Source organism: Mytilus edulis, chromosome 13 (genome assembly GCF_963676685.1).
Source record: "Mytilus edulis chromosome 13, xbMytEdul2.2, whole genome shotgun sequence".
Taxonomy (NCBI): domain Eukaryota; kingdom Metazoa; phylum Mollusca; class Bivalvia; order Mytilida; family Mytilidae; genus Mytilus; species Mytilus edulis.
In genome coordinates, this window is record NC_092356.1 from 38,939,468 (window position 1) to 38,961,747 (window position 22,280).

The 22,280-nt window shown below is 33.1% G+C and overlaps 1 protein-coding gene across 1 annotated transcript in view; it reads left to right on the forward strand.

Moving 5' to 3' along the window:
• Positions 1-22,280, forward strand: part of LOC139501250 (uncharacterized) — a 108,536-nt gene that overhangs the window by 44,465 nt on the left and 41,791 nt on the right. Inside the window, exons 45-54 of the mRNA XM_071290270.1 lie at positions 889-1,141; positions 1,953-2,124; positions 2,473-2,716; positions 3,198-3,315; positions 3,777-3,952; positions 4,341-4,500; positions 5,105-5,302; positions 7,440-7,679; positions 8,626-8,785; positions 12,347-12,588. Of these exons, the coding sequence (XP_071146371.1) occupies positions 889-1,141; positions 1,953-2,124; positions 2,473-2,716; positions 3,198-3,315; positions 3,777-3,952; positions 4,341-4,500; positions 5,105-5,302; positions 7,440-7,679; positions 8,626-8,785; positions 12,347-12,588 (1,963 nt within the window). The remainder of the gene's footprint in view (positions 1-888; positions 1,142-1,952; positions 2,125-2,472; positions 2,717-3,197; positions 3,316-3,776; positions 3,953-4,340; positions 4,501-5,104; positions 5,303-7,439; positions 7,680-8,625; positions 8,786-12,346; positions 12,589-22,280) is intronic.

The window sequence follows — 22,280 nt, forward strand, 5'->3', positions numbered from 1 at the left end:
TTGATCAGCAAAGTAAGATCTACAAATAGGTTAATATGACCAAAATTGTCAATTGACCCCTTAAGGGGTAAATGTCCTTTAATGACAATTTTTCACAATTTGTTCATCATATTTGCTAACTTTAAAAAATCTTCTCCTCTGAAACTATTGAATGGATTTGGATGAAACTTAGCATGATAGTTCCTTAGATTATCCTGCACAAAGTGTGTGCTTCGATTTTTGATCCGTCAAAAAACATGGCCGCCCTTACTTTAAATAGAACATAGGGGTCAAATGCAGTTTTTGGCTTATATCTCAAAAACGAAAGCATTTAGAGCAAATCTGACAAGTGAAAAACGGTTCATTAGGTCAAGATCTATCAGCCCTGAAATTTTCAGACGAATCAAACAAACCATTGTTGGGTTGCTGCCACTTAATTGGTAATTTTAAGGAAATCTTTTAATACTTTATGCATTAGGTCAACTATATTTGGTGTATGAAAATATTTTATGATCTATATGTTGGTTACGCAGGTTTTATTTGAACTTGACCTCATTTTCACAGTCCATTGCTAAGTTTTAAGTGTTTGTGTTTTGGTCTCATTTTCTTTATTTATAAACAGTAAGTCATATATATTTGTAATATTGAAGAATTGTTAGCTGTACATGTTTGCCTGGCATGGTTCAATATGTTCAATAAGGCATTGTTTACCAGGTGAGCGATTCAGGCTCTTGAGAGCCTCTTGTATTCATTTCATTTTGTTTCACTTTTATTTTTTCATTTGATTGCGGCATACATGAAATAAAAAAAAAATCATATAGATTTAAGTGGAGATGCATATTCAAAAACACACCATACATAACATATATATATATATATATATATATATATATTGTTTATATGTTTCAGATATGTGCCAATTGGTTACATTTCTATGACCCAGAGTCTGGTATTGGATTATACTTAGTCAGTGTTAGTTCAGTCAAACAGATAAATGTAACAGACATTGCAAACTTGACAGAGTACAGCAGGACAACACATGAAGCATGTGTAGAGCTTACTCCTGATAAGTATCTGGAACATGGACATACTTACTTCACAACTGTGTGGGCATTTAATGGAGCTATTAATCAGAAAAATGTGTCAGCTATTTCAAATGGAGGTAAAATGTAAAAAGATATACATGTTTTGTTAATATGATTTCATGCCTAGAAAAAAACACTTCCAAATCATTAAATGATTTAGAGGTGATATTTCACGTTAGTTAATAGTGAGGTATATATATTTACATAAAACAGTTCATCAATTTGGCAATGATAGTTGGTATCTTTAATCATTGTACAAAATATTAGGATTTCAGAGTAGAGCTTTTTTATGCCCCACCTAGGATAGTAGAGGGGCATTATGTTTTCGGGTCTGTGCCTCTGTTCGTTCGTTCGTTCGTTTCGTGCATCCCTTCGTCCCACTTCAGGTTAAAGTTTTTGGTGAAGGTAGTTTTTGATGAAGCTGAAGTCCAATCAACTTGAAACTTAGTACACTTGTTGCTTATGATATGATCTTTCTAATTTTAAAGCAAATTTAGACTTTTGACCCCAATTTCACGGTCCACTGAACATAGAATTTTAAAGTGCGAGTTTCAGGTTAAAGTTTCTGGTCAAGGTAGTTTTTGATGAAGTTGAAGTCCAAACAACTTGAAACTTAGTACACATGTTCCTTATGGTATGATCTTTCTAATTTTAATGCCAAATTAGATTTTTTACCCAATTTCACGGTCCATTGAACATGGAAAATGATAGTGCGGGTTGGGCATCCGTGTACTTAGGACACATTCTTGTTTTACCTTGAAATTGATTTCACTATCACTGACCTATATATCAGTATCAACACTTTACTGTACTGGTAATTGAACATTACTGTTTTTATCAACCTACACATGATGAAATCTTGTGTCACAAATTTATTTAATTTTACAGTGACTGTAGACCTAACAGAGCCAGTTTCTGGTCATGTTATTGATGGAAACAAGACAGATTTTAAAGATATCCAGTTCTCTGGTAATGCAGCTAAAGTTGAAGTTCAATGGAGAGATTACCATGATCCTGAATCAACAATCAGACAGTACGATGTGCAAGTTCAAGCAGCACCGTATGTTTTTTTCATTTTTTTGTTGCACATGGAAAAGTATCAAGGTCAAAGATTGAAAGAATTGTTGTATTTTATTTACTATGAACATTGTTTAATTAATTTATTTGTTTTATCTGTATTTTTAATTATTTCCATTTTCACCTGTTGCTTAAATTGTATGAATTATCTTAAGCTGCAATTTGGAAAAAAGTACAACCTATTCATATCCTGAAAGGCAAAATTCTTTGGCTTAAGTAAAAATTTGCAGACACAAAAGTTATTGTGCTTAAAACATTTCTCATTGAATTATGTTTTATATTATTTTCAAAGTATATTAATATTCGCTATAAATTGTATTTATATTTTCAGAAATTTAACAGACAACTTTAATATTATAAGAGATTTCGTGCCATTTTCTAACACAACAGACAGTGTAAAATGGTTGAATTTTCAATTTCAACATAAAGACAGAGTAAAAATTGACCTTCGTACTACAAATGGAGCTCACAACTCTGTAGTCACATCGACTGATGGCTATGTTGTAGACATTACACCACCAAAGTTACTGCATTTAGGAGATGGATTTGTACAACAGAAAGATCTAGAATTCCAGGTCAGATTGTGCTTTATTTCAGTATGAAGTAATATTAATATGATTAAGTGAGCCAATTATTTCTTTTTTCTTTAATACTCAATATTCGATATTTATATGTGTAATAAATCTTGTTTGTGCTTTATTTATTAATAATTTTAAAACCTGCTTCCTAGATTTTGAAAATTCAATGCTGGACATAATAATATGTTGACACATGTTTTATAGAATACTGCACTTTGACATTTGATAAATTAACATAAAGTGATTAAGCAACACAAAATGTTGCTCCATATAGGTCCTTTTTACTGCATTCTGATTTTAAAATACCTCTACAATATTTTTATTTTATTCTTCAAACAATTTCTGTATGTAAATGGCAAGTGTATCCTATGCAACTGCATCTGCTTTGTATACATAAAGTTAATGTTGATATTGTGATATTGATTGGATAGTGAAATTATTTCTTTGTAACAAGATTTTTTTCTTTATAATTATACAGGCAGATGCCAAAGGTCTTTTATGTAATTTCAAGTTTATTGATGAAGAATCTGGTTTAGACCATTTTCAAATACAAATTTACAGACAACATCAAAGTATTAGATCTCAAATTGTTCCAGGTAAGTTGTGATTATTACTTTTGATTATTTCAATATAAATTATGCATTTACATACCAACAAAAACGTTCAAAACTCAAGAGAAACTATTAACCTGATAGGGGAAAAAACGAAAATACAATAAAGACAAACTAACTTACAAAACACTATAAAAAAAAACTAAATCCTGAGCTTCACAACCCCATTAAAATGCAGAGGTAATCTCATGTGCTCCTGAAGGGTGAATAGATCCTGCTCCACGTTTTGCACTAGTAATAAACACTAAAATCCAAATTGAATTAGTTTGCATGTTATACCTTTCAAATAATATTTGAACATGAGCTTTATGCAAGGTATTTTCAACTCATAATAATTATTGCTCATTTATATAAATAATACCATGAATAAACACCAATAAATTAGCAATTCACCCCCTAAACATAATCTAAAAAAAGACATGTGATTTTTTTGGTGTTTTTTTTAGCAACTCGAAACGATTGGATGCAGCTTGACGATGAGACTGTAAATGAGTTCATTAATTCCAGTCTAGATTTGCTACAAGGTGCTGTATACAGTATCAGAATAGGAGCTGTTAATAAAGCAGGATTTGTGGCAGCTTTTGAAACAAATGGTGTGAAAATAGACAGAACGCCTCCAATTGTAAGGAAATCAGATTTTTTTTTAATTTTAATTGGATAAGGGCTAAGATTATTAAGATATATATATATATATTTTTTTTGTTAAAGTTTACACTGTTGCCATGAGTGCATTTAATGGGATATGACATTATTGCTATAAAAAATTAGGCTTTGATTTCTGTACCATTTCCAGCAGGTTTTTTCTTTCATTCTTTTTTTTAAGAAAAATAAAAACTATTTATTTTATTGACTTCATTGTTCAAAATCAGGAAACCGCCAATAATTTCTAAAAGTGGCCTTAAACACTAATCCAGGAATCAATCACCATTAAAAAACCATGAGGAAAGTATACATTTTTAGACTTCTTCTTTTGGTATGATATCTGATAATGGTTCAAATTTTATTAACAGATTAACTGGCTTCATGTGAACACTTTGTCTGATGATGAAGAAAAAGTTGTAGATAACTATGTGTGGCAAGCTGATACAAATGGTATAAAGGCGGCATGGCAAGCTTCAGATCATCAGTCAGGAATTGTCAGTTTCAAGATAGCTGTTGGAACAACACCAGGTAATTTATAAAACTGTTGTATATTTGCTGATCCAATGTGTAGTGTTTCTAGGCTATTATCAAAGGATTATAGGGGCATGTGTGGCCAAGTGGTTTAAGTAGTTCTACTATTGCAACCACTAGCCAGTCAATACTGAGGTTGTGAATTCAAACCCTGCTGGTGCAGGTGCACTCGATTCCAATCTTAATTGACTAGAATTGTCAATTTTCCTATTGAAGGCTGGTGGTTTTCTCTGGGCACTCCAGCTTCCTTCACCAATAAAAACTATCTGCAATGAAATAGTCCAAAGGTTGCGCTTAAAAGTGGCGTTAAAACAACAACAATCAATCAATCAATCAAAGGATTATCCTTGTGAGTTTGTTAAATGTCACTTAAATATTAGAATTTGAATTTTTTACCAGCTCAAAACCTGGAACTAAAAAAAACTCAAAACCTGGAATGCAGTAACAGCTTATTTTCAGAAAGTAAAAGAGTTTGCATTAAGTTGTGTTATACTTCATAGTTACTACTACAATTCATGTATAATTTTTATTTTTTATTTTTATATTCAACCTAGAATATTGGTTTATTATTTAATCTATGTATATAATTTCTTGTTATAAGGTGGGAGTGAGGTGAAGTCATGGACAGACATAGGATTAAAGAAAGATACATATATAGATGGATTATCACTAGATGTCAGTGATATTGACACCAAGACCCCAGTGTATTATGTCAGTTTAGTGGCAATAAATGGAGCAGAACTGGAAAGTTCACCAGTGGTGTCTACGCCTATAGTTGTAGTTGAATCAGATAGACCAGGTATTTATAGATGAAATAATGTTTGATATTTATTTTATAGTAAATCTCATTAACTGAGATTGTGTATCTGTACTGAAATAATACAAAAAACATCATATTATACAAGGTTGAGTTGGATATTTCACAAGGCAGTTTTAAAGTCCTTACAATATTTAATTTTGTGTCAGGTTCACTAAAATGATAATTACCATCACAAATTTTGCTGATAAAAATCAAAAAGGGAAAGGTTAATATTTCAAGAAACCAGCTTATTTCAAAACATGTTCATGAGGCTCAGCATGATTCAGTCAGGAACTTTCGTCAGAAGTTGTACTTTTTATGCCCCACCTACGATAGTAGAGGGGCATTATGTTTTCTGGTCTGTGCGCCAGTCTGTTTGTTTGTCTGTGTGTCCGCCCGTTAGTTTGTCTGTGCGTCCTTCCATGCGTCAGTCTGTCCTGCTTTAGGTTAAAGTTTTTGGTCGAGGTAGTTTTTGATAAAGTTGAAGTCCAATCAACTTGAAACTTAGTACACATATTCCCTACTATATGATCTTTCTAATTTTAATGCCAAATTAGAATTTTTACCCAATTTCACGGCTCATTGAACATGGAAAATGATAGTGCGAGTGGGGCATTCATGTACTTTGGACATATTCTTGTTATATTCTAAATTTGTTTTGTCATTTAGAGAAGTTGGTATTTAAGGAACATCACTGATAGTTAAACCAGAACATTTTAGATTGTTCTATATCTGCCTTTTTAAAACATTCAAAGTTTTCTGTTACATGTCAGGACCTTGATGGCAGATTTGTTTAAGTAGTTTATCCACAGTTATTACAAGATTTCCAACTCTTTTAAGTTGTAATTAAGAACTCTTTTTGGGGTGAGGTGTGTTTGAGACCTATCCTAATTGAAAAGGCTTGCCATCTTTCCTGATGAAGGTTTTTGTTTTCTCTAGGTACTCCAGCTTCTTGTACCAGTAAAAACTGGCCACCAAGATGTAGTGAATATGCTAAAGAAAGTTGTGCTAAGCATCAACAAACTATTAGTCCAGTCAACTAAGTTTGAACCTCAAACTAATTGTAACAGAAAATGTTTTAGTTCTAATCTATAGCATTAAGCTCGAAATATGCATAGAAAAAGTCCTATAAATCTAACTTGAGGAAAACTCAAACTAGGCATTTTTCATTTCTTAGGGAAATTGATATTGGAAAGAGAGATAACTACACAAAAATGAGTCTTTTTTGTCAGTTTTTGGTAGATTTTCTTAAAATTCATGTAAAGAATTATACTTTGATGTGATTATAAGTTCCTTTTTATACTATATTATGTAATATTCTGCTCATTAAGTGTACAAAACAGAAGTGTTATGGGTATATTTTTATCTAGGTACATTTTTCATTAAAGAAATTGTAAATTTATGGCTTTGTGTACATTTTGAAAAAGAAATATGAATATTTGGTAATGTTCATATCTGTAACTTATATTTGGTCAGCATCTACCTTGTTTAAAAAACTTTAAACCACAAAAAGAAGAAGATATGCTTAATTGGTTTTATTCAATTTGAGATTATTAACGTTCACATGCTGAAAAATCTAAGAAATGGTCAACTAATGAATTATGAAATCTAGGTTGTAGCTTGATTTAAGATATGAAAACACCTTTAGAGATGTTTCTTATACTCTAATGGCTAAAATATCAAGAATCAATACATTCTGTTGAATAGAAGCGGTAAAGTTATAATTTTGTATCAATTTTTATTGATATTTCTGCCTTTTTGTAGAGTTATCTCCCATATCAATGCAAATCTCCTTAGGATTTTTTTTTTAATTTGATTTTTTAGTTTTCCTCAAGTTAGATTTTATGGCACTTTTTCTGTGTATGTTTAGGGTATAATACTAAAGATTTAAACTTAAAAATCTTCTGTTGCAATTACTTTAAGATTTTAGTCAAATTTAATTATGCTAGATTATTTGGACTATATTAAATGTCAGCTGTGTATCAAATATATTTTGAGGGTACATGCTTAGTTTTGTTTTTGACAGTATGGAAGGAACACACCATGATCCTGTATGTGACATCAGTTAACATTGATTATCAGTTATATACTTCTACCCTCATTGTACAGTTTACATGGTTTTACCTTTGTTTTGTAGGTATTGTTATTGATGGTACAGATAGAACAGACCATGATCCTGTATCTGACATTGGTATTGATGTGGATTACCAATCTGACATTTCTACTATCAGTGTTCAGTACACAGGCTTTGAGAGCCATCTCCATGGTGTCATGGACTATGAATGGGCTGTAGGAACAACTCCAGGTGGACAAGATGTCACCACATTTTCATCTGATGGAATTCTACATGTAGAAGAGGAAACTATTGCTGGAGATGGTAGGATATGATTTGCAATAAATAGAATTTTTAAAAATATGGGTAATGAAAAAAACTAAAAAAAACTAGAATTATCTACAATAAACTTAAACTTGGAAAAGAACCTTCTTTGTGAATTTATAATAGATCCTAGAACACATGTGCAACATTGCAGGTCTGTAAGTGAATTAAAGTTGAATTTTTATGGCCCCACAATGAAGTTGTCAGTACCATATAGTTTTACCCTTGTCCATCCTTCCTTTATTTAGCAACAAACTATTATACTGAATTTTTTTCTAAACGCCTTCAGATATTGGGCTGATTTTTTTGTTTGTGAGTTAACCATGATGAGTTACAGATCAAGTTTAAGTTTTGTTCCGCTTGGCTAATTTTTTACGAAATTACGGGCTATGGACTGATAAATTGTTCCCCTTGGCTAATTTTTGCTGTAATTTTGGGCTTTCGACTTTCATAAATTTTTGATAATCACAGTAATACGGACCTTTTATCTAAATGCTTTCAGATATTGGGCTGCTAACCATGATAAGTTACAGGTCAAGTTTAAGTTTCGTTTCGCTAATTTTTGCCAAAAATGAGGGTTTACAACTTTGAAAATTGTTGAAAACCAGTTTTATGGACATTTTTCTATACGCCTCCAGATTTTTTAGCTGAACTGTGAGACTACCACCATGTTTGTGTCCACATGTGTTACTGAAATTGCAGATTTATACATTTTTTGAGACATGGCCATTCCTGTTGCTTTGACACATCTAGTAAAAAAAGGTATAACTTTTGTCACCCATTTCAATAGATGATTTTACATTTCTTAAATGAGTTAGTAGTTTTGCATTATCTAAAATTAATGTAACACCCATTATCAATAATAATACCTCAACAGCTTGAACATAATAGTCAATTGTTTAAAGATTAAATTGGATATCTAAATTACTTTATTGTATATTTGTAGGTATTTCAAGCTCTGGATATGCACAAGTGAATGCTCAGCTAGAACCTGGAAAGACTTATTATTCAACCATCAGAGGTATCACTAATGCTGGAAATATTATTGAGTCTGTATCAGATGGAATTACTGTAGACATACTACCACCAAACATTATTTTGGATAGGTAAATATGATTTACAAATGTAAACTCTTTTAGTGTTATGTTCAACCACTTGATGAAAGATTATCATATTCACAACAATTATTTTATGCCTAATTTATTATCCCCATTTATGGGCATTATGTTTTTGGGTCTGTGCCTGTGTTCATTTGTCTGTCTGTTCGTCCGTTCATCTGTCTGTCCCGCTTCAGGTTAAAGTCCTTGTACTGTATGGTATGAACAGTGTGGTACAATATCAGAGCAATTGAAATACTTAAAACAGTCAAGGAATTAAGGGCCAAAAAGGTGCCAAAAACAAGCATTTTTGTAGTTTCAGGACAATAACTTATGTATAACTGTATGGATCTCTCTGACATTGCACCACAAGGTTCCATATAACAAAATGGCTTTGATCCAGTTTGGGGTTAATATCCCAAAAGAGGAATAAGGGGCCAAAAAGAAGCATTTTTGGGATACAATTGCTTTTAAGCAATCTGTAGACTTTTACCGTTGACTCAGGGCTCATTCCCTCACGTCAACCGTTTTATTCTAAACATTCAGCAACATCTCAGATTCTTATGATTGTCTTGCTTTAAAAGGTAAAAACAAGCAAAAGGATTGAACATAAACAACTTTCCTGTAATGTTCTTCTCATAATCTTCATGTTTGATTTTTCCCTTGACTTATATGCGTGTTTTTAACAACACGGAAAATCAGAATTAAGCAGTATTTATATTTAGTGTTTTTATAAATTTAGAAACACGTCAGAGGGAATTCCCCAGTTTTGATAAATGCGAGAGTTCTTTAAATTCCGATAATTCTATTTCTGTCATATAAGAACTGAAGTGGAGTTTTCTATATTTTACCGTTATGAAACTGATACTGTACTCTCATAAAGAAATTGAGACTCATTCATCATATCAAATTAAATAAACGTTCTTGTTCCAAATCGCAAGTCGCGGGTTTGTTTATGTATTAATGCGCATGCGTATAGTTTTCTTGATTTCAAGGGGTATCAGATTGAGTGGTTGTTCTGGATTCCCCGCTTATTAATTAATTTGAAACTCATTGGATTCTTTCTATGTCTGCCTGCTATTGAGGGTTTAATATTGTTGTTGCATAATTTAAAATCATATGCATCATTTAAATTAAAATCAATGAAGTTTTACCTATAACACCCCTTTAGCCGAAATGGAGTCTTCCATATTATCATTTCAAGTTGTCTCCCTTTCAGAAGTATTTCGCGTCAAAATGTCAAGAAAAAATTAACTCGTTAGATGTCGATAAACGTCGTATTATATTAAGAACGATCTCAATTTAAACAGAGGAGTGTGTACGGAAGGATTCATGCCCACTGACCCAAAGGAAAATTAATAATTGAAGAGTTAGAAATGGGGTTCCTCCTAGAATTAACGGTGATAAGATACGAAGTGAATAGTCTGAGATTACTGGGTACAAGTCAAATCGGCACCTGGTCAAATTGACACCCATAGAAAAAGTCAAATCGGCACCTATTTAAAAGTCAATTCGGCATCCAATAATATTTGATATAATATATGGGACTGGGAAATATCCTAGAATTAATGGTGATAAGATACGAAGTGAATAGTCCCGAGATTACTGGGTACAAGTCAAATCGGCACCCATAGAAAAAGTCAAATCGGCACCTGGTTAAATCGGCATCTAGTCAAATCGGCACCTATTTAAAAGTCAATTCGGCATCCAATAATATTTGATATGATATATGGGACTGGAACTATTTAAAGTTTGTAATTTAAGTATACTAGCATAAAAGTCCCCCACGGTCCAAGCTTGTCTGGCAAATCAGCCGTCGGACATCAGAGTAATCTCGAACTATGAAGTGAAATACCTTCTCTCTCTCTCTCTCAGTGACTGCTGTGGAAAGTAAACTTGGAATTGATAGCACACAAATAAAACACAATAAGTACATTGCTCGTACACTTGTATCCGGGATTAGCTATTTTTAAAGTTGAGTGACTATTCAGATTTATATTACCTTTGCATGTGAAGTTGAATTAGTTTTGAAAATAATACTATCCAGCTGTACCAGGCCTTGCGGTCATAAAACTTTCGAGTCAGTTTTTTTGTACTCATACTCGAAAATCAACCAATGAAATTGCTTGATTTCTTGTTTCGAGCATAATTTTTGTGCTCCAAGCACTGAGCAAAGTTTTATGCCGTCAAGGCCATAGTCCAAATAATTATGACGTCTTGGAAGGCTATTATAATTTTTTTCTTTGAAGCCTTACTTCGACGTTGAAGGAAGGCGTCAAAGAAAAAAAAATATAATAGTCTTTCCAGACGTCATAATTATTTGAACTATCAAGGCCAGGGCTGCCAAAAATGCGTGAGACTCACACATGTTCATGCTTTTTTGCAGCAGTATCCTTGGATCAATTTTTTCCTCTTTGATCTTTTCTATTTTGGCCAAATCTCACGAATTTGCTTAATGAAAAGTTGGCAGAACTGCTATACATGTGTCAATGAAAACTATATGGCAATCGTATCCCTCAGAGCATTCTGCTCTTTGATTTTAGTTTACAGACAATAACTTGGGTTTAAGTGTATGAATCGCTCTGAAATTATACTGCAAGGTTTTTTTACTACAAAGGAAAGGCTGGAATTGATATTTGGGATTCTTGCTCCAAGGATGGAGGCGGGGTTTCAATAAGTGAGGGGCCAAAAAGGGGTCCAAATAAGCATTTTGTAGTTTTCAGTCAATAACTTGTGTTTAAAAGTGTACAAATCTCTCTGAAATTATACCACAAGTTTCCATACTACAAAGAGAGGGTCATGGGGGTATGGCTCAAATCATTAAGCAAAGGGGGGAAATCAAGGGTTTTTCTGGTTAAAGGACAATTTAGACAATATTAAAGCAGTGTAAGGGAGGTAATGCAATTAAAATTTAAAGACTACTGTTTTATGTATGTTTGATTACTTGATTACCTCCCTTACACTGCTTGTCTTCAAAAGATTTCAAGAGAAATCTTCAATTGCACAGTATCGTGCAATAGATTTGTTAGATCTTTGACCACATTCATTTTGTGACAAAAACCTATATTATGTAAAAAATTTGATCACAATCCAAATTCAGACAGTATCAACCTTGAATATTGTGACCAAATTTGCCCCAACTGTTCAGGGTTTGACCACTGCGGTCGTACAAAGCTGCACCCTGCGGAGCACCTGGTTCTAATTTAATGCCAAATTAGAGATTTTTCCCCATTTTTAAGGTCCATTAAACATAAAAAATGATAGTGTGGATGCAGCATCAACCACAAATATAAATGTTCAATGGAAAACAAATTATATATAGTCATGTATGCAGAATTTGTCAAAGAAACAGAATAAACTATCCATGAAATTACATTTATTTTTAGTCATTATAATAGTAGTACAAACTAAATATCAGTATTAAATCCAACTTTGACACCAATGCTTCTTATTTTGGAAATATGTTTGTAGATTTCTGTATATTTGTAAAAACACTTTGTAGAAATAAAATTTGTTTTACAAATGTATAAGCAAAATCAAAATTATTTTCTTGTTTATTCTTTAATCTAGACTCTCAGATAAAAGTGCAGTTGATGGTGACATTGGACCAAGTTCCTCTATGTATAAAAGTACAGCTGACTCCTTGTCTGCCATATGGCACTACAATGACACAGACGGTGCAGTAATAAGAGCCTGGTTTTCTGTTGGTACATATCCATACGCTGAGGACATTTCACCTAGAACTAAAATTAATATATCCTCTACACAAAGTAGTTACTTAGAAGTTGGCTCTGTCAAACCTGACATTACAGGTAAAGCATTTGCTATAAATATCAGCCCAAAACTTTATGCACTGATGATTGTTAGAATTTATGCACATGTTTAATCCATGTTTAGTACTAGTAGCTAGTGTTGATTTATATTCTTTTTATACGACCGCAAAAATTTTAATTATTCGTCGTATATTGCTATCACGTTGGCGTCGTCGTCGTCGTCGTCCGAATACTTTTAGTTTTCGCACTCTAACTTTAGTAAAAGTGAATAGAAATCTATGAAATTTTAAAACAAGGTTTATGACCATAAAAGGAAGGTTGGGATTGATTTTGGGAGTTTTGGTCCCAACATTTTAGGAACTAGGGGCCAAAAAGGGCCCAAATAAGCATTTTCTTGGTTTCGCACTATAACTTTAGTTTAAGTAAATAGAAATCCATGAAATTTCGACACAAGGTTTATGACCACAAAAGGAAGGTTGGGATTGATTTTGGGTGTTTTGGTTCCAACAGTTTAGGAATTAGGCGCCAAAAAAGGGCCCAAATAAGCATTATTCTTGGTTTTCGCACAATAACTTTAGTATAAGTGAATATAAATTAATGAAAATAAAACACAAGGTTTATCAATGAAAATAAAACACAAGGTTTATGACCACAAAAGGAAGGTTGGTATTGATTTTGGGAGTTGAGGTCCCAACAGTTTAGGAATAAGGGGCCAAAAAGGGGCCCAAATAAGCATAATTCTTGGTTTTCGCACCATAACTTTAGTATAAGTAAATAGAAATCTATGAAATTTTAAACACAAGGTTTGTGACCATAAAAGGAAGGTTGGGTTTGATTTTGGGAGTTTTGGTCCCAACAGTTTATGAATAAGGGGCCCAAAGGGTCCAAAATTGAACTTTGTTTGATTTCATCAAAAATTGAATAATTGGGGTTCTTTGATTTGCCGAATCTAACTGTGTATGTAGATTCTTAATTTTTGGTCCCGTTTTCAAATTGGTCTACATTAAGGTCCAAAGGGTCCAAAATTAAACTTAGATTGATTTTAACAAAAATTGAATCCTTGGGTTTTTTTGATATGATGAATCTAAAAATGTACTTAGATTTTTGATTATTGGCCCAGTTTTCAAGTTGGTCCAAATCGGGGTCCAAAATTAAACTTTGTTTGATTTCATCAAAAATTGAATAATTGGGGTTCTTTGATATGCCAAATCTTACTGTGTATGTAGATTCTTAATTTTTGGTCCCATTTTCAAATTGGTCTACATTAAAGTCAAAAGGGTCCAAAATTAAACTAAGTTTGATTTTAACAAAAATTGAATTCTTGGGCTTTTTTGATATGCTGAATCTAAACATGTACTTAGATTTTTGATTATGGGCCCAGTTTTCAAGTTGGTTCAAATCAGGATCCAAAATTATTATATTAAGTATTGTGCAATAGCAAGAAATTTTCAATTGCACAGTATTCAGCAATAGCAAGAAATCTTCAATTGCACAGTATTGTGCAATAACAAGAAATTTTCAATTGCACACTATTGCGCAATAGCAAGAAATCTTCAATTTCACAGTATTGTGCAATAGCAAATATTTTCAATTGCACAGTATTGCGCAATAGCAAGAAATATCTAATTGCACAATATTGTGCAATAGCAAGAAATTTTCAATTGGAGTTATCTTTCTTTGTCCAGAATAGTAGTTGAATCAACTTAAATTATTGTTTTATACAATATACAATGTATATTCACTTTTACTACCAACTGATAAATTAAAACAATCTCTACCATTCAGTGATAACAAGCACTTTATTTTACATTTTAATATTTTATGATGTATTTAAATGAGTAGTTATTGTTGCAAACTCCATTAGAAATTTGAATTGAGATCAGTTTTAGAAAAAGGGAAAGGGGGATGGAAAAAAAATGGAGGGGGGGGGTAAATTTTTCTCATTTCAGATTTCATATATAAAAAGAAAATTTCTTCAAACATTTTTTTGAGAGGATTAATATTCAACAGCATAGTGAATTGCTCAAAGGCAAAAAAAATATTTTAAGTTCATTAGACCACATTCATTCTGTGTCAGAAACCTATGCTGTGTCAACTATTTCATCACAATCCAAATTTAGAGCTGAATCCAGCATGAATGTTGTGTCCATACTTGCCCCAACCATTCAGGGTTCAACCTCTGTGGTCGTATAAAGCTGCGCCCTGCGGAGCATCTGGTTGTTGATTGTTGGAATTTTAACAACAGTACTGTACATTAAAGATTTTCATTTATCTTTCCCTGGATTCTATGGAAGGAAATAATATTATATTTGGTTTTAAGCTTTATAAATGACGAGTTGTGGTCAGATTATAGACAATTTTTATACGACCGCAAAAATTTTAATTTTTCGTCATATATTGCTATCACGTTGGCGTCGTCATCTGCGTTGTCGTCGTCGTAGTCGTCCGAATACTTTTAGTTTTCGCACTCTAACTTTAGTAAAAGTGAATAGAAATCTATGGGAGTTTTGATCCCAACATTTTAGGAATTAGGGGCCAAAAAGGGCCCAAATAAGCATTTTCTTGGTTTTCGCACAATAACTTAAGTTTAAGTAAATAGAAATCTATGAAGTTTTGACACAAGGTTTATGACCACAAAAGGAAGGTTGGGATTGATTTTGGGAGATTTGGTTCTAACAGTTTAGGAATTAGGGGCCATAAAAGGGTCCAAATAAGCATTATTCTTGGTTTTTGCACAATAACTTTAGTTTAAGTAAATAGAAATCAATGAAATTTACACAAGGTTTATGACCACAAAAGGAAGGTTGGTATTGATTTTGGGAGTTGAGGTCTGAACAGTTTAGGAATTAGGGGCCAAAAAGGGGCCCAAGTAAGCATTATTCTTGGTTTTCGCACCATAACTTTAGTTTAAGTGAATAGAAATCTATGAAATTTAAACACAAGGTTTATGACCACTAAAGGAAGGTTGGGTTTGATTTTGGGAGTTTTGGTCCCAACAGTTTAGGAATAAGGGGCCCAAAGGGTCCAAAATTGAACTTTGTTTGATTTCATCAAAAATTGAATAATTGGGGTTCTTTGATATGCTGAATCTAACTGTGTATGTAGATTCTTAATTTTGGGTCCCATTTTCAAATTGGTCTACATTAAGGTCCAAAGGGTCCAAAATTAAACTTAGTTTGATTTTGACAAAAATTGAATCCTTGGGGTTCTTTGATATGCTGAATCTAAAAATGTACTTAAATTTTTGATTATTGGCCCAGTTTTCAAGTTGGTCCAAATCGGGCCCAAATAAAACTTTGTTTGATTTCATCAAAAATTGAATAATTAGGGTTCTTTGATATGCCAAGTCTTACTGTGTATGTAGATTCTTAATTTTTGGTCCCATTTTCAAATTGGTCTACATTAAAGTCCAAAGGGTCCAAAATTAAACTAAGTTTGATTTTAACAAAAATTGAATTCTTGAGCTTTTTTGATATGCTGAATCTAAACATGTTCTTAGATTTTTGATTATGGGCCCAGTTTTCAAGTTGGTTCAAATCAGGATCCAAAATTATTATATTAGGTATTGTGCAATAGCAAGAAATTTTCAATTGCACAGTATTAGGCAATAGCAAGAAATCTTCAATTGCACAGTATTGTGCAATAGCAAGAAATTTTCAATTGCACAGTATTGCGCAATAGCAAGAAATCTTCAATTTCACAGTATTGTGCAATAGCACAATTGCAATTAAATCAGACTTTATAAGCGATGAAGTTGAAGACCTTACACCTGATGCTAAATCTGAAATGGTTTGGGCAAAAATTGAAATTAAGGGTAGCAGATCACTTTACGTATCATCCTTTTACAACCCAAAAACATCTGATGAACAAAGCATAAAGTGGTTTGATACATCAGTTAAGAGAGCTACTCAAATTAAAAATGCAGCAATACTAATTGGTGGAGATTTTAATCTCCCAGGGTGGGATTGGAAAAACAAAATTCTAAAACCAAAATCTACCCACCAAAACATACACTATGATTTTGGAAACACACTGGATGATACCGGCCTGGTACAACTAATCGAATACCCAACAAGGAAAGACAATATATTAGACCTTATGATCACAAAGGAGTAGGTCCGGTAAGGACCGATTTTGGCCTCAAATTTCAGTTTCATCTGATGAAAGATTTTGACCACTTTTTAAACACTTAAGTGTCTATTTCATATGATGCAATTAATTTATGTGAAAGATTTTAAATTATTTAGTCATTAAAAACGATCCGATTCAGACTCAAATATGAGAAATCTACCAAATATGCGAAAAAATGTCACTTTTCAGATGGTTTTTGTCAAAAACGAAAGTGGCCGCATCCGTGTTCATCCTCAATCTTTATATATGTTATGTATTATCATCAAATACAACTTCCATTTCAATATTTTGGATGAACACGAATGCGGCCACTTTCGTTTTACACGGAAACCGTCTAAAATTTAACTAAAATGCTGGAATTGTGAAGATTTCAGTAATTTAGCATGAATTAATGGTGCTAGTTCTCAATATATGTGCATTGTATTGTCAAAAAGAGGCCATATTTATGTAGCAGAACCTTTCTACTATCCAATAAATGACTAAAAGTTTACATTTTAACAATTTTGTAAAACTGCTATATTTTGGGGCCAAAAAGGGGTCTTACTGAACCTACTCCTTTACCAAACCAGGTTCCACGAATTGAAATCATGCCGGGAATCTCAGATCATGACATTGTCTTTATGGAATTCAAAATAACACCATCTAAGTTAAAGCAAACACCAAGGCAAACTGGGAAACTATAAAAAAAGAAGTAATTAACCTACAAAATACTATACAGGAAAAGGTTAATACACATACTGTTGATGAACTTTGGCTACAATTCAAAACAAAACTAAATGAACTAGTCAGTGAGCATATTCCACACAAAAAGCTTACTTCAAAAAACAAAACCCCATGGGTTACATTCGAAACAAGAAAATTAATGAAAAAAAGAGACAGACTCTATAAAAAGATGAAAAAATCAGGAAATGACAATATGAGAAACAAATATAAGCAAATTAAACATCAAGTACAAAAACAACTAAGACAATCATATTGGCAATACATTGAAAATATTATTACACCAAAACCTGATGAAAGCAAATTTTCAAACATGAAAAAATTTTGGTCATATATAAAAAGCAAAAAAACTGATTACAGTGGAATAACATCACTTAAGCAAAATGGGAAACTTGTAACAGACACAAAACAGAAATCCGATGCACTCAACAGGCAGTTTCAATCAGTTTTCTCAGAACCAAACAAAATCACTGCTACTGAATTTGAAAACAATCAGTACATGCAACAAAAAACAGCTTATCCTATCATGCCAGACATAAACATAACCATCAACGGTATCACCAAACTACTTTTAAATCTAAACCCATTAAAAGCAAGTGGACCAGACGAACTTAAGCCACGCCTCCTTAAGGAGTTAGCACATGAAATTTCACCTATACTGTGCATCATATATCAGAAATCATTAGACACTGGCGAAGTCCCCACTGACTGGCGTACTGCACATGTTTCTCCCATCTTTAAGAAAGGGTCCAAATATAATCCAGAGAATTATAGGCCTATTTCTTCAACATGCATATGTTGCAAACTTATAGAACATGTTGTAGTTAGCGCAATCATGACACACGCAGACAACCATAACATCCTGTATCCCCTTCAACACGGCTTTCGAAAAAATAGATCTTGTGAAACTCAGCTTTTGGAATTTATAGATGATGTCACCAAAAATATTGAAACTTCAAAACAAACAGATGTACTCATAATGGACTTTTCTAAAGCTTTTGATAAAGTCAGCCATAATTTATTATCACACAAACTAAATTACTATGGGATACAGGGGAAAACAAATGCATGGATACAAGGCTTTTTATCATGTCGTACCCAAGCAGTTATTCTAGAGGGTGAGACTTCAGGCTATGTCCCTGTGAAGTCAGAAGTGCCTCAAGGATCTGTTCTGGGCCCAAGTCTGTTTCTATTTTATATTAATGATATTCCAGTTGGGCTAAATTCAACCATACGCCTTTTCGCAGACGACACTATTGCTTATCTAGTTATAAAATCTAACAGCGACTGCGAAACCCTACAAAAAGATCTAAACACACTAGGCATCTGGGAACATACTTGGAAAATGGCTTTTCATCCTGACAAGTGTAATGTTATGTCCATCAGTCGAAATAAAAATCCAATTACTTACAATTACACTCTACACGGCCATGTTCTTGAACATGTGGACAAAGCAAAATACCTAGGCGTGACAATACAATCGGACCTAAAATGGCACAGTCACATAAACACCATCTGTAATAAGGCTAACAGTACACTAGGTTTTCTAAGAAGGAACCTTAACATCAGTTCCACCTCAGTAAAGGAACAGGCATATAAATCCTTAGTCAGACCATCACTAGAATATGCCTGTTCAGTATGGGATCCTTACTTTACTGAGGACATAAACAAACTAGAAAAGGTACAACGAAGGGCTGCTAGGTTTGTCACTAACCGACATAGAAACACATCAAGTGTTAGTGACATGATTGACCACCTAAAATGGAGAAACCTAGCATACAGAAGAACTGATGCACGCCTTGTCATGTTCTATAAAATTTCATACCACCTCATAGCCATCACAAAAACAGACAGACTTATACAACCGCTCAGACAGTCCCGGAACATGCACGCACTCTCATATCAGATTCCATCCTGCAGAACGCAAATACGCCAACAATCATTCTTTCCACGCACAATAAAAAACTGGAACAGCCTTCCTCTGAGTATTGTTATGAGCGACTCTATAGAGTCATTCAAAACAGCCATATCAACCCACACCTACAGTCAGTAAATTCATCATGTGTAAATAGTTTTATCTTAATATATAAATAAATAAAAATAAAAATTATGCACTATCACTATGTAAAAATGTTATAATTAATTTTTGCTTTTAATCATAAAATTAAAATTTTTCACTGTATATACGTCTCCACAATTTGTGGACCACAATTAAAGCAATGCGCAGTGCAAGTGACATAAACTTCAACGTGTTGAAGGCGGTCACTAAAAAGTAGAAGTAGAAGTAGCAAATATTTTCAATTGCACAGTATTGCGCAATAGCAAGAAATATCTAATTGCACAATATTGTGCAATAGCAAGAAATTTTCAATTGATTGGAGTTATCTTTCTTTGTCCAGAATAGTAGTTGAATCAACTTAAATCATTGTTTTATACAATATACAATGTATATTCACTTTTACTACCAACTGATAAATTAAAACAATCTTTACCATTCAGTGATAACAAGCACCTTTTGTTACATTTTAATATTTTATGATGTATTTAAATGAGTAGTTATTGTTGCAAACTCCATTAGAAATTTGAATTGAGATCAGTTTTGGAAAAAGGGAAAGGGGGATGTAAAAAAAAATGGGGGGGGTTAAATTTTTCTCATTTCAGATTTCATAAATAAAAAGAAAATTTCTTCAAACATTTTTTTGAGAGGATTAATATTCAACAGCATAGTGAATTGCTCAAAGGAAAAAAAAGTATTTTAAGTTCATTAGACCACATTCATTCTGTGTCAGAAACCTATGCTGTGTCAACTATTTAATCACAATCCAAATTTAGAGCTGAATTCAGCTTGAATGTTGTGTCCATACTTGCCCCAACCGTTCCGGGTTCAACCTCTGCAGTCGTATAAAGCTGCGCCCTGTGGAGCATCTGGTTACATCTGTCATGCAGCCACTACCTGTTTGCTGACAGTTTGAAATTTTACAAAACTCATTAAACAATGAAAGATTTTGTCAAATTCCTCTTTTGGTTACCCTTCAGTTAATTGCATGCAGCAACAGTCCAGCCCCTTTAATAGTCTTGTTATACTAGCTTTTTATCTCACCTTGCCAAAAGGGCCAAGTGAGCTTTCCTCATCACTTGGCGTCCGTCGTCTGTTGTCCGTCGTCCGTCGTCGTTAACTTTTACAAAAATCTTCTCCTCTGAAACTACTGGGCCAAATTATATCAAACTTGGCCACAATCACATTGGGTATCTAGTTTAAAAACTGTGTCCTGTGACCCTGCCAACCAACCAAGATGGCCGCCATGGCTAAAAATAGAACATAGGGGTAAAATGTAGATTTTGGCTTATATCTCTGAAACCAAAGCATTTAGAGCAAATCTGACATGGCGTTAAGTTGTTTATCAGTTCAAGATCTATCAGGCCTGAAATTTTCAGATGGATCGGAGAACCCGTTGTTTGGTTGCTGCCTCTAAATTGGTAATTTTAATGAAACTTTTCTGTTTTTGGTTATTATCTTGAATGTTATTATAGATAGAGATAAACTGTAAAAAGCAATTATGTTCAGCAGAGTAAGATCTACAAATAAGTCAACCTGAACAAAATGGTCAGTTGACCCCTTAAGAAGTAATTGCCCTTTATAGTCAATTTTTAACAATTTTTTGTAAATTTTTGTTATCTTTTACAAAAATCTTCTACTTTGAAACTACTAGAACAAATTTAACCAAACTTGTCCACAATCAACTTTAGGGTATTTAGTTAAAAAATTGTGTCGGTTGACCCCGCCCACTAACCAAGATGGCCGACATGGCTAAAAATAGTACGTAGGATAAATTGCAGTTTTTGGTTCATATCTCTGAAACGAAAGCATTTAGAGAAAATCTGCTATGAAAAAATTTCTTCATTTGTTAAGATCTACCTGCTCTGAAATTTTTATACCAATTGGACAACTTGTTGTTGGGTTACTGCCCCTTAATTGGTAATTTTAAGAAAATTTTGCAGCTTTTGGTTATTATTTTGAATATAATTATAGATAGAGATAAACTGTAAACAGCAATAATGTAAAGGAAAGTAAGAGCTACAAATAAGTCAACATGACGAAAGTGGTCAATTAACCCCTTAATGAGTTATTGCCCTTTATAGTCAATTTTTAACAACTTCCATAAATTTGGTAAATTTTGGTAAATTTTTACAAAATATTTTGCACTGTCACTTCTGGGCAAAGTTCATTATAGGTAGAGATAATTGTAAGCAGCAAGACTGTTCAGTAAAGTAAGATCTACAAACTCATTACCAAAATCAAAACATAATTTTGTCATGAATCCTTCTGTGTCCTTTGCTTAATCTCAGTAGCATGAGTTCGAATCCCCGCGAGGGAAGGACAAAAAATTTGCGAAAGCAAATTTACAGATCTAACATTGTTGGGTTGACACATACCTGTCAACTGACCTGAGATTTTCACAATTCTGAGGGATCACCCGGAACACCCGCCGGGTCATTGAAATAACCTGGGAATTCCGAAAATGACCCGATTTCACCCGTATTTCTTAGCCTTGAGATTGATTTCATAAGTAATATTCCTTTGAAATACCGGCAAATTTGTAATTCTTCCATGAACAGGAAGTTCATCTAGCTATGTGAACTGTCAAATTAAGTGACCCATTAAATGCATGGCTTCACTTGACAGCTTTGGTGTCAAACACACTGTTAATTAACACCAATTACCTTAGCTTTAGGTCGTAAATAAATTGCACCATTGGTTTACAAATTGTACTAGAGTTACTTCCCCTTATTTGTTACCATTCAAAATTATTCCTTATATTTACGTTTTATGGGTGAAAAAGATTAAATCATAAAAATATATACTTCATATACATATTGAA